At 37.1% G+C, this 14,017-nt stretch overlaps 1 protein-coding gene across 2 annotated transcripts in view; it reads left to right on the forward strand.

Moving 5' to 3' along the window:
* Positions 1-227: 227 nt before the first annotated feature.
* GTF2A1L (general transcription factor IIA subunit 1 like) overlaps positions 228-14,017 on the forward strand; it is a gene marked incomplete at both ends in the record, with an annotated part of 100,353 nt that continues 86,563 nt past the window's right edge. The window contains 4 exons of one of the 2 annotated variants that reach the window (XM_080711253.1): positions 228-248; positions 3,362-3,463; positions 4,040-4,163; positions 12,676-12,731. In XM_080711253.1, the coding sequence (XP_080567379.1) occupies positions 228-248; positions 3,362-3,463; positions 4,040-4,163; positions 12,676-12,731 (303 nt within the window). The remainder of the gene's footprint in view (positions 249-3,361; positions 3,464-4,039; positions 4,164-12,675; positions 12,732-14,017) is intronic. The other variant, XM_080711254.1, reaches the window with a different exon arrangement.

Here is a 14,017-nt window from a genome sequence, read left to right on the forward strand (position 1 = left end):
CACTCTGCTCACTCCCATGAGCCCTGCTCACGCCCCTCCCCTCACCCGCAGGCCGGACCCGCTCACCCCGCCCCGCCCCTCCGCCCACCTCCCCGCCCCTGCTCACCCCTACCCCCACTCACCCCTCCTCCCACTCCGCCCCGCCCCGTTCCCCCCGCCCCGCCTCCACGTGCGCCGCCGTTCAAAACCCGCGCCCCGCGCATGCGCGGAGGGCGGGAGCCGCGGCCATGGCCTGCGCCAACCCGGTGGTAAGGCTCGCACAGCGTCCCGCACCCCTTTGCCCTCGGTGTCACGCCACGCACTTCCATAGCCGTCTCCCTCCCTCTGAGTTGGGGAAGCCTTCGAGGGCCAGGTGGCCCGCAGCCTAGGCCCAAGCCAAGGTCGGCTAGATTAGGGTGCGCCTAGAGGTGGAACTCGCTGCAGCCCTGCTGGTTTCTGACATTTAGAAAACCCCCATCCTCTCTTGCTCTTCCTCTATTCTAAGTCTTAACTTTTAGCGTGGGCCCTGCTGATTCAAGATGCGTTGTGTACCAGCCTGAAATAACAGATAATGAGTTTTTTTTGTTACCCTCGCCATGTATTTTTAGTGTTTCCCTATCCTCCCCATCCCATTTCTCATCCCTCCCTTCCCTCTCCCATTTTTAGCCCCCTTTCCCCTCTTTTTGGTACTGGGGTTTGAACCCAGGAGTATCTACCTCCTAGCTACACCTCCGCCCTATTTTTAAATTTTGAAACAATCTTGCGAATTTGCTGAGGGTCTCAGTTGTTGAGGTTGGCCTTGAACCTGCAAACCTCCTGACTCAGCCTCCCAAGTACTGAGATTAGTGTGTCCCACAGCTGGACATGGTGGCGCATGCTTGTAATCCCAGCATTCGGGAGGCTGAGACCGGAGGATCGCGGTTCGCGGACAGCCTCAGCTATTTAGTGAGGCCCTCTGCAACTCAGTGAAACCCGGTCTCACAATAATAAAAAATAGGGCAGGGGTTGTAGCTTGGAGGTTGAATGCCTCTGAGTTCTATTCCCAGACCCCCCCCCCCAAAAAAAAAAAAGTGTGTCCCACAATGTCCTGCCCCATCCTTTAGCATCTTTTGTTATTGTTGTTGTACTGGGGATGGAACCCATGGGCAGTCTACCTCTCAGCTACAACCCCAGCCCTATTTAAAAAAATTATTTATTATTTTTACTTTGAAACAACAACTGCTTAAGAACTTGCTAGGATGTTGAAGCTGGCTGTGAACTTCCGATCTTCCTGCCTCAGCCTCCTGAGAACTGAGATTACAGGCACCATGTCTGGCGCCCCATTCTTTAGCATCTTAATGCTACAACCCACAGCCACTGCCTTCCTGCCTTCAAGAGACCTCCATCTCAGGAAAAATTTACAGGTGCCGCTGAGCCTCCCCCCCCTCCCAGACTTAAAAACCTGAAATAGAGAAAAAAAATTCATCTTTGTCGACAGACTCCCCATTTCCAGAAGCCTGATAGGTGGTGTTTTTATTTTTCAATGATTTCACATACACATAGCAGAAAAGATTCTATTTTTGGAGACATGTTATTTTAGTGTACCCCAGTTATGATAAGTATTTTAAAAATGTAAAATACATATATTTGAATATGTTTACTAGGTATACAAATTTACCTGATTGTGAACCCTAAGGAGGGTGTATATGTGTTAAGTTTTCTTTTAGAGAAGGAGTTAAGATGGACTTCTGGGTTATATATAGATTTAATAACGATAGCAGATGGGGGAAGCAATATAAAGTCTAAATGTAGTCTTAGAAGAGAAACTATAGTTTGTTCAATATCTATTTTGCTTTTGAAAGACTGTGTCTAATGGGTTCTTTTTGACTACTGCTATTATATTCTCAGGGTAGATCTTAAAGATGTTTTTAGCCTAGGAATTTTTTCCTCCCTTAGTGTAATCACACTAGCTAGGATTAACACTGAAGCATCAATTTAGAATGCCTTTATCAGGATAAACTGTTTTGAAGAAGTAGTTAATCTAGGAGCACTTACTCATAATGGATGTACTTGTGAATAACGTATTACTTAAATGTTACTGATTGGCCTATTCATAGGCTTACCCTGAATCTCCAGAAGGATTACTTTAAAACTTAGCTTCTCTTGGGGTGAACAAAAGTGGAGGATTTGATGGGTAGTATGGAAAAGCAATTCTAGAATGCTCAATGTTCATTTTGGCCTAATTAAGTAATTTGAAATAAGAGCAACTTGGCAAAATCTGTTTTGCTACTTTTATCGGTGGCACTTCCACTCTATCAATATTGCCAGCACAGTTAAAACCGCCATTCGAATTGGGAGTTGGGGACCTGGGTGGAGCACATTTTACACAGATTTGAAGGACTGAGTTAATTTCACATACTTATTGTATTGATACAACCAATGTGTAATCTGGGTAGAAATCTGCTTAATTTTGTGGCATGCTTTGAGTAGGAAACATTTTAGGGTGTATCTTGTTTCTCCAATGTGGACCTTTTGGAGGGGGCTGGTTTGTTCATGCTCTTTTTAGTTTCTGTTACAGGAAATCCATTTTGTTGTAGGTGTACATTAACTTGATGATGGTTCAGAATTTTTTTTTTGGACCATGTATTTTGAAAGTGGGACAGCTTAGATTTCCCCAGCGTTAAGGCTTGGAGTTTAGTTACTTTTGTGGAAGTAACATAGTGAATGCTAATAGTTCACCAATAATGGCTACTTTGAGAAAAAGGTAAATTGAGAGCAAAGTTTATTTCCAGCTGCTTTAAATTAATTTATCTTTCATAAAGGAATAGTGAATACTGACACAAAAGGCAAGTGACAACCATAACTGTTATCTCTTTGTGAGATTATCTCATATTTTATTATATTCCTATAATTTGGCCTTATAGATAAATAGGGGCTACTAGGGGACTGCAGCTGAGATTTGGGGTCTGAAGCTACCACAATTTATAGAAAGCTAAGTTTATACAGAATAGAATGTATTTAGTAAAAATCCTTATGGTGTTTTTTATTTTTAAACTATAATATTAGAAAGTATATGAAAGTGTAGTCAGGTGTGGTGGAAAAACCACCTATAATCTCAGTACTTGAGAGTTTGAGACAGGAGAATTGAAGGTTCAAGAACAGACTTGGCAACATAGCAAGACTCTCAGCAACCCAGCAAGATCCTGTTTCCAAAAGAAGAAGAAAAAAAAGGGTTCAGGGTGTAGCTCTGAGGTATAATGACCTTGGATTGAACCCCTCCCCATATGTCTTCCCACAATAAATATGTGTATGGCATTTTTTTTAAATTTAAGTTTAGAAAGTATCTTAAGCTAAATATATACAAACTTGAGAATTAAAATCCTTAACAATTGCTTTTATGTAGCCTAAACTCTACAGATCTGTAATTGAGGATGTAATCGAAGGTGTGAGGGATCTATTTGCTGAAGAAGGTATAGAGGAACAAGTTTTAAAAGACTTGAAGCAGGTTTGTAAACAATTCAAATATCCATGTATTTATTAGCTTAAAAAAACTGATAGCCGGGCGGGAGGCAGAGACCAGAGAATCACAGTGTGCAGACAGTCTCAGCTACTTAGCAAGGCAATTTGCAACTCAGTGAGACCCTGTTTCAAAAATAAAAGGCCTTGCCAGGCATGGTGGCACACGCTTGTAATCCCTGTGCTTGGGAGACTGAGACAGGAGGATCGCGCAGGTTCGAAGCCAGCCTTAGCTGGCTTGAGAGACTGTTTTCCAATTAAAATATAAAATAGGTCTGGGAGTTTAGCCCAGCGGTAGAAGGCCCCTGGGTTCCATCTCCAGTACCACCAAAAAAATAAAAGGCCTAAAAAAATAGGGCTGGGGGTGTAGCTCGGAGGTACAATGCCCCTGGGTTCCATCCCCAGTACTGCAAAAATAAATAAATAAAACCTGATAAATTATAGTTCTAATCCTTCAATTATAGTTTAGTACTGACTCATTTACCATCAACTGACATTTTTAAAAACTTTTAAGAATAGAAGTATACTAATAATTTTTTTTAGCAAACAATTTTTTTCTTTACAGCTCTGGGAAACCAAAGTATGGCAGTCTAAAGCAACTGAAGACTTCTTCAGAAATAGTATTCATTCACCTCTGTTCACCCTTCAGTTGCCACATAGCCTGCACCAGACGTTGCAGTCATCAGCAGGTTGGATAAAATTAATATTATTTATAGCTTCAGAGCAAACTCTTTTTGGTAATGTCTTGGTCAACATTCTCACTTCTATAATCAAAAAGACCTGACCATGAGGAATGAAAATTTATTTGTTCAGTTTCTTGGGAATTCCAGTTTCATTCCATGCAAATTGAGGATATATTTGTGAAGCCAGAAGCAGGGAGAGCTAGAGAGCCAGCAAGCAAGGGGATTAAAAAGCACAAATACAGTTTCTAAGGCCACAGCCCACCTGCCTCGGTTAACTAGCCCCATTGGAATGGAGGAACTGATGATTATACCCCTCATGACTTAACTATAGCTCCTTCAGGGACATTCTCTATTTGACCATAGCAGGTAGTAGTTTTTAATTAGTGTGATGTTCTTAAAGTGCAGAAGATGTGGACTTCAACATCATTTTCATAAATGAACACAATGTAAAACATCACGTTATAATCTTTATGTAACTTGTATATATACACACAAATACATTTTATTTGCTTTAGCTGAAATTCAGTAGAGTAGTATCTGCAAGAGGTGAGGTAGATTTTGGATTAGAGTGACAGAAGTTGATTGTTCTTTGCATGCTTAGGAAAATTCACATGAAAGTTATGTAGGCCAAGATGAAAAGAGTAAGGGTGCTAGTACCTCCTCTTCTGTTACAAACAGGGAACATTTAAGTGTGGCAGCAAGTATAAGTTATAAAAATGGAATACATTAATGACTAATGAATTACCAAACACAGGTTTTATCTAATAATGTGCTTGTAAAGTATAATTTTGTTCTGTAAGAATTAGTCATGGCAGTTTTAACTATTGACGAAACCTCTTTCATCAGTGATTGGTTTTGGGCTGTGCTTTCATTTTTAACTTTACTATTGTATCAGGATATTCCCTTTACTATTTCTGTTTGACATTCTTTTGGAATTTTTTTAGTATGTATTTCTTATTAAAGAGCTCTAGAAATTTTTTAATTTATTTTTTACTTAGGATTGACATGAGGGTGTGGTGAAAATGTAGAAGAAATACTTGACTGTCAAAAACATGGTCAAAAACATGGTCAACCTTTTCAATTTCTTTGTTCTCCAAAATTGCAGTATTGCATTTTGCCACAAGATGGTAATATTTAATCAGAATAGTCTGGCAACTGATAAATCTAGCTGGTTTTCATTTGTGCCTTATTTTTATTCTGTGTCTTAGACATTAGAATAAGAGAAATAATTACATTTAACATAAGGCAGTTTTTTTCATTCTATTTTTCATGATTTAGAATGAAAGTTTGAGAGGAATGGCTTTCTTTTAAAAGTACACTATAGGCCTTGTTCCTATCTGTCTTCATTTCTGGGTACCCTACAAAAAGATTCTTGGAACAAATAGCCTCATAAAGTTGAAGTACTTCTTAATTGTATCTTCTTATGGTATGATTTTAAAATCCTGATTAAAATAACATAAAATTCTATAATCTTTTCCTTGATAACAAGTTCAAATTAAATCTACATTTGAATAAGTAAGATCCTTGTCTGTTCCATGTTAAATTTTGTTTGCTCTTTCATATATTTTTTTTCACAAGAAGTTGTATTATTTATTTGCTTAGTAATTGTATTATTCATTTCCCTTGTAATTTTCTGTATCTTCTGTGCCGGTATTGGGAAATGACTTCAAAATGTATTTGAAAATAGCTCTGGTATTAGAAAGACGGAGCTTAGGTGCAGTCAGGCACTCAGACAGGGAAGAAACCCTGAAGAGTTCCCTGCACCAAGGAGAACAACAGAGATAGCCCCAGGGCCCTTTTTCATTGTAAAGAAAAGCTAAAATTTTCCAAGGATATGAGAGAATGCCATAGCCTACACATTTTGGGGTGTAACAAAAGGCTTGGGGCCTGTACTGAGGCAGGGCAGGCCTACAGGAAGGAATCCCCACATCAAGAGACCTGCTTTTGGGGCAGGTCTAGTTGGGTTAGAAGATAATTGGTATAAAACTGTTCTGTATCCAAAAACTTCATTAACTTTTTTTCAAGTTACTTCCCTACACCCACACCCCCCCTTTTGGGTGTAGGGCTTCAATATCTGTTTATATCTTTCCATCTTTGTAATAATAAATTGCTTAAGCTTACCACAAAAAAAGGAGTTCTGGCTATTGTTTTTTTACAAATAGCTAAGAGATATAGCCATTTTTACAAATGGCTGTATCTCACACTGGTACAATTTCTCTGTACTGGTACCATAACATTCAGTTCTCAGTTGTTGTTTTTGTTCAGTCTCAGAACTCCTTTACACTCTTAAAATCAGGGACCCCAAAGAGCATTGTATTTATTTATTTATTTATTTGTTTATTTATTTATTTATTATTTTGTGCAGTACTGGGGATGGAACCCAGGGGCATTGTACCTCTGAGCGACACCCTCAGCCCTATTTTTTATTCTTTATTTTGAAACAGGGTCTTACTGAGTTGCAAAGGACCTCATTAAGTAGTTGAGGTTGTCCGTGAAACCAGATCCTCCTTTCTCAGCCTCCCAAATGATGGGATTACAAGTGTATGCCACTATGCCCGGCTCCAAAGAGCATTTTTAAATGATGATTGTAAATATCTATTTAACAGATTGGAATTAAAACTTAAACTGAAAAAATACTGGCTTATTAATTTAAGAATAAAATTATTGCCGGGCATTACTTCTGTTTTCTATATTCTGTAGCATTGGTCTATGTGTTTTTATGTTAATACCTTAATATTTTGATTACTAATAGTTTTATTTTATTTTATTTATTTATTTTTGAGGTGAGGAGGTCTATGTTGCCTCCAACTTTGTTTTTCTGTGTTTGAATTGCTTTGGATAGTTGGGGGTATATGTGTGTGTGTTTCCATGTAAGTTTTAGAAATTTTTTTTCTGTTTCTGTGAAGAATGCTATGGAAATTTTGATAGAAATTGCAGTATGGATTTTTTTTTTTTGGTGGTACTGGGGGTTCTGGAAGTACTTTTACCTCCGGGCTATACTCCCAGACCTATTTTTAAACTTTTTTTAAAATTTGGAAACAGGGTCTCTTAAGCCAGCGTGGCTGGCTTCGAACCTGCACTATTCTCCTGTCTCCGCCTCCCAAGCGCGGGGATTACAAGTGTGTGCCACCATGCCCGGCTGGGAAGTATGGATATTTTAACAATATTCTTTCCGTCCATGAATAGGGAATTTTTTTAACTTATTTATGTCTTCTTCAATTTCTTTCATTGTTGTTTTTTTAGTTCAGAGAATGGTGGTACTGATCTTTTACCTTCCTGATTTAATTTACTCATGAGTATTCTAGTTTTTAGATGCTATTGTAAATGGGATTATTTTCTTAATTTCTTTTTCAGAAATACAACTAATTTCTGTATGTTAATTTTATATCCTGCAACGTGTGTGTGTGTGTGTGTGTGTGTGTGTGTGTGTGTGTGTGGTACTGGGGGTGGAATCCAGGGGCTTTTTACCTCTGGACTATACTTCCAGACCTCTTTTGTATTTTATTTGGAAATGGGGTCTCACTAAGTTGCTGAGAGCCTCACTAAGTAGCTGAGGCTGGCTTCGAACCTGCGCAATCCTCCTGTCTCAGCCTCCCAAGCGCGGGGATTACAAGTGTGCGCCACCACACCCAGCCATCCCGCAACATTTTTGAACTTATTATGTCTAGCAGTTTCTTTGTAGTCTTTGGATTTTCTATGTATAAGATCCTATAATTTCCAAAGAGGTAATTTTACTTCTTGATTTCCAATTTGCATGCCTTTTCTTTCTTTTTTAAATTTCTATCTGCTCTTAGTAGTACTTCTAGTTGAACTTTGTTGAACAGAAGTGGTGAGCATGGGCACTCTTCCCTTATGTGGGGTTTTGGAGGGAAAGTATTTTTCCCCATTGATTGTTAGCTGTGGATTTTCACTGATAGCCTTTGTTTTGAGGAAATTTACTTCTACACCTAAACTTTTGAAATATTTTTCTTAATCAAGAAGGCACATTGAGCTTTGTCAAGTGGTTTTTTGCATCATTTGAGATGATTATGTGGTTTTTACAATCCATTCTTTTAATACTTGTGTCGGTGCATTGAAATCTCACAGCATTATATAGTTCACAGTAATGGGGACTTTTGAGCTGAAATGTGTAATAGTTTATTATGAATTACAGTCACCTCATTGTGATGTGAAGCATTAGAAATTATTATTTTGGTACTTTGTCCTACTCGTTTCCACCCTAGAAACCTCTAGAAACTACTATTCTACGAATTCAGATCAGATTTTTCATGAGTGATACTTAGGATTGAACCCATGGGCATTCTGTCAATGAAATTAGACCCTTTTTAATTTTTGAGGCAGGTTCTGGCTAAGTTGCCCAGGCTGATCCCGAATTTGAGATTCTCTGACCTCTTCCTCCTCCTGAGCAGCTGAAATTGCCCACAGTGATCTATAACACCTAGCTCAGATCAACTTTTCAAGCTTCTACATAGGAGAGAAAGCATGTGGAACTTTTCTTTTGGCACCTGGCAAATAAATCACTTAATAGTCTTGTTGGGATGCTTTAAATTCCTATTTCAATCTCTATATTTCTGAAATCTATTTCTACATTCAGTCCAATATAATGTCATTATTAAATATGTGAAGAAAATCTAGCCTTTTCAGATACAGAATTATAAAAAGGAGTTTTTAATAGCATTTTCAGGTAATTTAATACAACAGTAAAACTTAGGTGCAAGATGGAATCTGAAACTAAATGAAGGTACCTGCAGTTCTCCTCACTCTTGCTTTTGTGTCATCAGCACAAGTGTCAACAAGACAGAGCAAAGTATTTAATGAGAAACAAAAAAGACATACATTGTCTTATTATAAAAAGTAGTTGAGAATACCCAGAACAGGAACTCTCAGGAGTTTTCACATTACTCTCCAAGAAATGTTGCTCTCTACTTATGATGTTAGTTAGTTAGTTAGTTTGTTTATTTATTTATTTATTTATTTATTTATTTATTTGGTCACTAGGAGATATCCATATGCTTATGATTGGTCATTAAATAACTGACCCGTTTTTGCATTTTTCAAATCTAGTGACTTGCATATTAAGGTTTGAAATGATTTAAAGCAGAACCAAGAATTGTGAGACTAATAAATTACCATGATGTATTAAAGAATTTTTGAGGCCAGGCGTGGTGGCACATGCTTGTAATCTCAGCATTCAGGAAGCTGAGACCAGAAGATTGCAGTGTGCGGACAGCCTCAGCTACTCAGTGAGGTCCTTTGCAACTTAGTGAGACCCTGTTTCAAAAAAAAAAAAAAAAAAAAACAAAGCTGGGCGTGATGGCTCATGCTTGTAATCCCTGTGTTTGGGAGGCGGAGACAGGAGGATCGCGCTGGTTTGGAGCCAGCCTCGCTGATTTAAGAGACCCTGTTCCCAAATTTAAAAAAAAAAAAAAAAAAAAAAAAGGTCTGGGAGTGTAGCCCGGAGGTAGAAGGGCTTTCAGGAACCCCAGTACCACCAAAAATAAAAAGACAAAAAAAAAAAAATAGGGCTGGGGGTGTAGTTCAGAGGTACAATGTCCCTGGGTTCCATCCCCAGTACTGTATGCCAAAAAAAAGGAATTTATTTATTTATTTATTTTTTATTTATTTTTTATTTATTTTTGGTGGTACTAGTGATGGAACCCTTCTACCTCTGGGCTACACTCCCAGACCTATTTTATATTTTATTTGGAAACAGGGTCTCTTAAGCCAGCAAGGCTGGCTTTGAACCTTCGTGATCTTCCTGTCTCTGCCTCCCAAGCGCAGGGATTACAAGATAGCACCACCACGTCTGGCAAAAAAGGAAGAATTCTTGATGGGGAATAAGAAAAAGTACATGAGTAGATGTATTGTTTTGCCAAATTATTATAGAACAAAAAATTTAGCTGCTTATTTAATTATTGCTATACTGTAAAATTAGTGTTTTTGAAATTAACATTTCTAAATTGTAATTAAATTGAAATTAACATTTCTAAATTGCACAGAAGTGCATGCCTGTAATCCCCATTACTTGGGAGGCTAGGCAGGAGGTCACTTGTAAGTTTGAGGTCACTCAAAATAAAAATATATGTCTGAAATTATGATACTTTTAGTTTAAATAAAGACACATATGCAGTTAAAACCTAACTGGTTATTAAAACCCTTTGTGTGTGTGTGTGTGTGTGTGTGTGTGTGTGTGTGTGTGTGTGTTACTAGGGATCCAACCCACTTGCATTCTACCTCAGAGATATACCCTTAGTCCTTTTTTATTTTTTTGTTTTGAAACAGGGTCTTGCTATGTTGCTGAGGCTGCCCATGAACCTGCGATCTTCCTCTCAGCCTTCCAAGTACTGGGATTACCTTGTATATCTATTAAAACCATCTTGAATATTTAAAAATGTGTTTAAGGCATAATCATTGGTGCATATAACTTTGTCAATGTATATAAATGGTTCATATAATTTGTGAATTAGTATTAAAATCAGGTAGAAGCTACAGGAACATTCACTATAGAACTCTGTTCAGTGTTTTTATTCTGATGTCTATAAAGAAACTTTAAAAGCTCTCTTATAGCCCTGTTTGATTTTTTAAAGATAGAGAATTATCTTATAGGATTTATTTCAAGGTATTTAAAAGAGGAGGGTTGTTGCTATTTTCCTCAGGAAACTCGGTTAATTGCTTTATCCAATGTATTAGCAGATTTTTGTTTCTTCTTAGGCTATGGCTTAAGCTGTAGATGCTTAAGCTTTTCTCCCTTCATCTAATTAAGACTAATACCAATTGTTTTCCTGCCACTCCAATGCTTTCTAATTTATCTTTCCTAAAAGAATGCCTGTTAATAAGCAAAGCTATAGTTGAACAGAGAACAAAAAAAAAGTCTTGCTTCATTAACTGTCAATCTGCAGCCGTACTTCTGTTGTCTGAACATGGGAAGAATGGCTAGTTTAAAAAATATTGGTCTTGCAAGCTTTTTGTTATATGTGATGGAGCCATTCTAGCATCAGAAACTGATCTTTGGGGGCACTTTTCTTTAATGCAATGTGTGAAAAATAGCAATATTTGGCTGCATAAACATGCTAAAAAGTTCTTGTTCTATTTAAAGGCAAAGTGGCATGCTACCAGTCACAAACTGATATCCTTTTGTTTTATTATTTAGTCTTTATACATATTTTTAATGATAGATTACACTTATAGTATTCATTTCGAGTCACCCCCTCATGCCATTTTGGCATGGGGCTGTATTTCTATCCTCTGTATTTCTATCTTTCTAATAAACTTCTTTAAATCTTCAAAAAAAAAAAGATTACACTTATAACCAATTGGTCTACCTTTTAGATGTATTCTAAACAAAGATATAGTTAGCATAGAAAGTTGGCAGAAAGATAAGGAATAGAAAGATATAAGGAATCATAATTTTTTTTTGGTATGGGGGATTGAACGCAGGAGTATACCCCTAGTCCTGTTTTATTTTTTATTTTGAAATAGGGTCTCTCACTGAGTTACTGAGGACCTTGCTAAGTTGCTGAGGCTGGCCTCCAACCTGTGATCCTCCTTTTTTTTTTTTTTTTGGTGGTACTGGGGTTCCTGGAAGCCCTTCTACCTCTGGGCTACACTCCCAGACCTATTTTTATATTTTTATTTAGAAACAGGGTCTCCTAACCCAGCGCGCGCGGCTGGCTTCGAACCTGCGCGATCCTCCTGTCTCCGCCTCCCAAGCGCGGGGATTACAAGCGTGCACCACCACGCCCGGCTGTGATCCTCCTTTTTCATCAGGTGTGTTCCACTAGGATCATCTGGAGCAGGTCTTTAATGCAGGTTGAGTTGCAGTTCTCATGAGAATTTGTTCCTTTTTGCCTTTATTGATAGAATTGTTTATTGTAATTACTCAGTCATATTAATTATACAAATTAATGGGTTTCACCATGGATAATTTTCCCATATTTTCCTTAACATTCATACTTGTTTTATTGCAAAGTGAAGTTATGAATATTTATTTGTTCTTTAAACTGTAGCTATGATTGCTCACTTGACCAAAGTACTATAAATAATTTTTCATGAAATGAATGAATTGAAATCTGTTTTGAACCTCTACGATTTAGAGTGGATTTATTTTGAGTTATGTATTTTGATCAATAATATAATCTCATAAAAATATGCTATTTATCAAATCCTACTCTTTCTCCCCAATGGGAAATTGTAATGGAGATTTAGTGCTACACTGACTTACTGAAGACAATATATAGGTTTTCTTATGGGTTTCTAAAAGCACATTAGGCCTGATTATAATGTGACATTTTTCTTTTTTATATTTAAAGTAGCTTAGTTGTCTTTATCTAAAGTAGTTTAGTTGTTTTTAATTGTAAAAATATTATTAGATCCTTTTTCCTACTGGGGATCAGAAAGTTTAAACTTCATTATGATTTTACAGTCATAGAAAATATTTTTTAAAAGTAATCTATCTTCAGCAATTTTAAGTTGGTAAGTTCTAATGAATGTATAATATTTATTTTGCTTTCTATTGCAGCATCATTAGTTATTCCTGCTGGCAGAACTCTTCCTACTTTTACCCCAGCAGAACTGGTAGGTAGCTTATTTGAGTACATTTTACAAGATATGCCCCATTTTTAGTGAATGGTGGAAGAATGTGGGGTGTAGATGTAACTCACGATCCTTTAGTTGAATAGGAAAAGATACAATAAGGAATGGGACACCAGAGGAGTTTTAATATCATAGCAAAAGCTCAGAATATTCAGAACCAGAATTTTCTTACCAAATTTTCTCATTTTCCAAAACAGTTATTACAAGTTATTCAAAGTTATACTGAACAGGGTTCAATTCTACTATAATATATAATGTTGTATACTTGGTGAAACGTAAATAAATAATTTTGTTTTTTTTCTGTTTTTCCTTCAGAGTTGAGCAACTTCATAGATTTTTCTTTTTACCTGAACAAAATATTCTGATTATTTTCTACCTTTTTAAAGTAGAGTTTATCCTTCAGCACTTGGAGACAAGAGATAAAAATTTTAACTTTTTTATAGAAAACTGGGTAGTTTTACAAGTGAGGAACAATAGCACTTATTTACTTTGAGTTTTCTTTTATGGTACTAATGGTGTTTTCATGTGCTTTCAGCCCATGATTTCTACCTTTCTACGGTAAAAGGGTTAAGGAATCAGTTGTTTCCATTTCTTCATTAAAAACAAACCTTACTTCTCATCTAAATTTTTGGAGAGAATTGCACTTCTTTTGATTGAAAACCTTTGATATTTCTACCAATGAGATGTATAGAAATGTTATTTCTAATTAAAGAAATAATATACTTAAAAAAGTGTAAAGTAGAATGTGAAAGAGCCCTGCAGTCTTATATCTCAAAGATAACTGTTTTAACTGTTTAGCATATATTCACTAGAATGTTCATTAACATTACATTACTTTTCAGGGTAAAAAATAGTAATTGCTTTCATTACTGTTTATGTAATTTATTTCCTTTTCTTCCCTCTCTTCCCCTCCCCCTTCTTCTCTTTCTTACTACTATAGATGGACTCTTTTTTTTTTTTTTTTTTTTTTGGTGGTACTGGGGTTCCTGTAAACCCTTCTACCTCCGGGCTACACTCCCAGACCTATTTTTATACTTTTTTATTTGGAAACAGGGTCTCTTAAGCCAGCGTGGCTGGCTTCGAACCTGCAGGATCCTCCTGTCTCCACCTCCAAAGCCCGGGGATTACAAGCATGCGCCACCACGCCCGGTTGTAGATGGCCTCTTTAATACCAGTAAATGTAGATTGGCTTTAGTGGGTATAGCCCAGTTTAGTTAACCAACCTCTTATTGGAGATTTTAATTATTTTCAGTTTTTTCCATTGATTA

This window comes from Muscardinus avellanarius (assembly GCF_963383645.1).
Source record: "Muscardinus avellanarius genome assembly, chromosome: 15".
NCBI classification, from domain to species: domain Eukaryota; kingdom Metazoa; phylum Chordata; class Mammalia; order Rodentia; family Gliridae; genus Muscardinus; species Muscardinus avellanarius.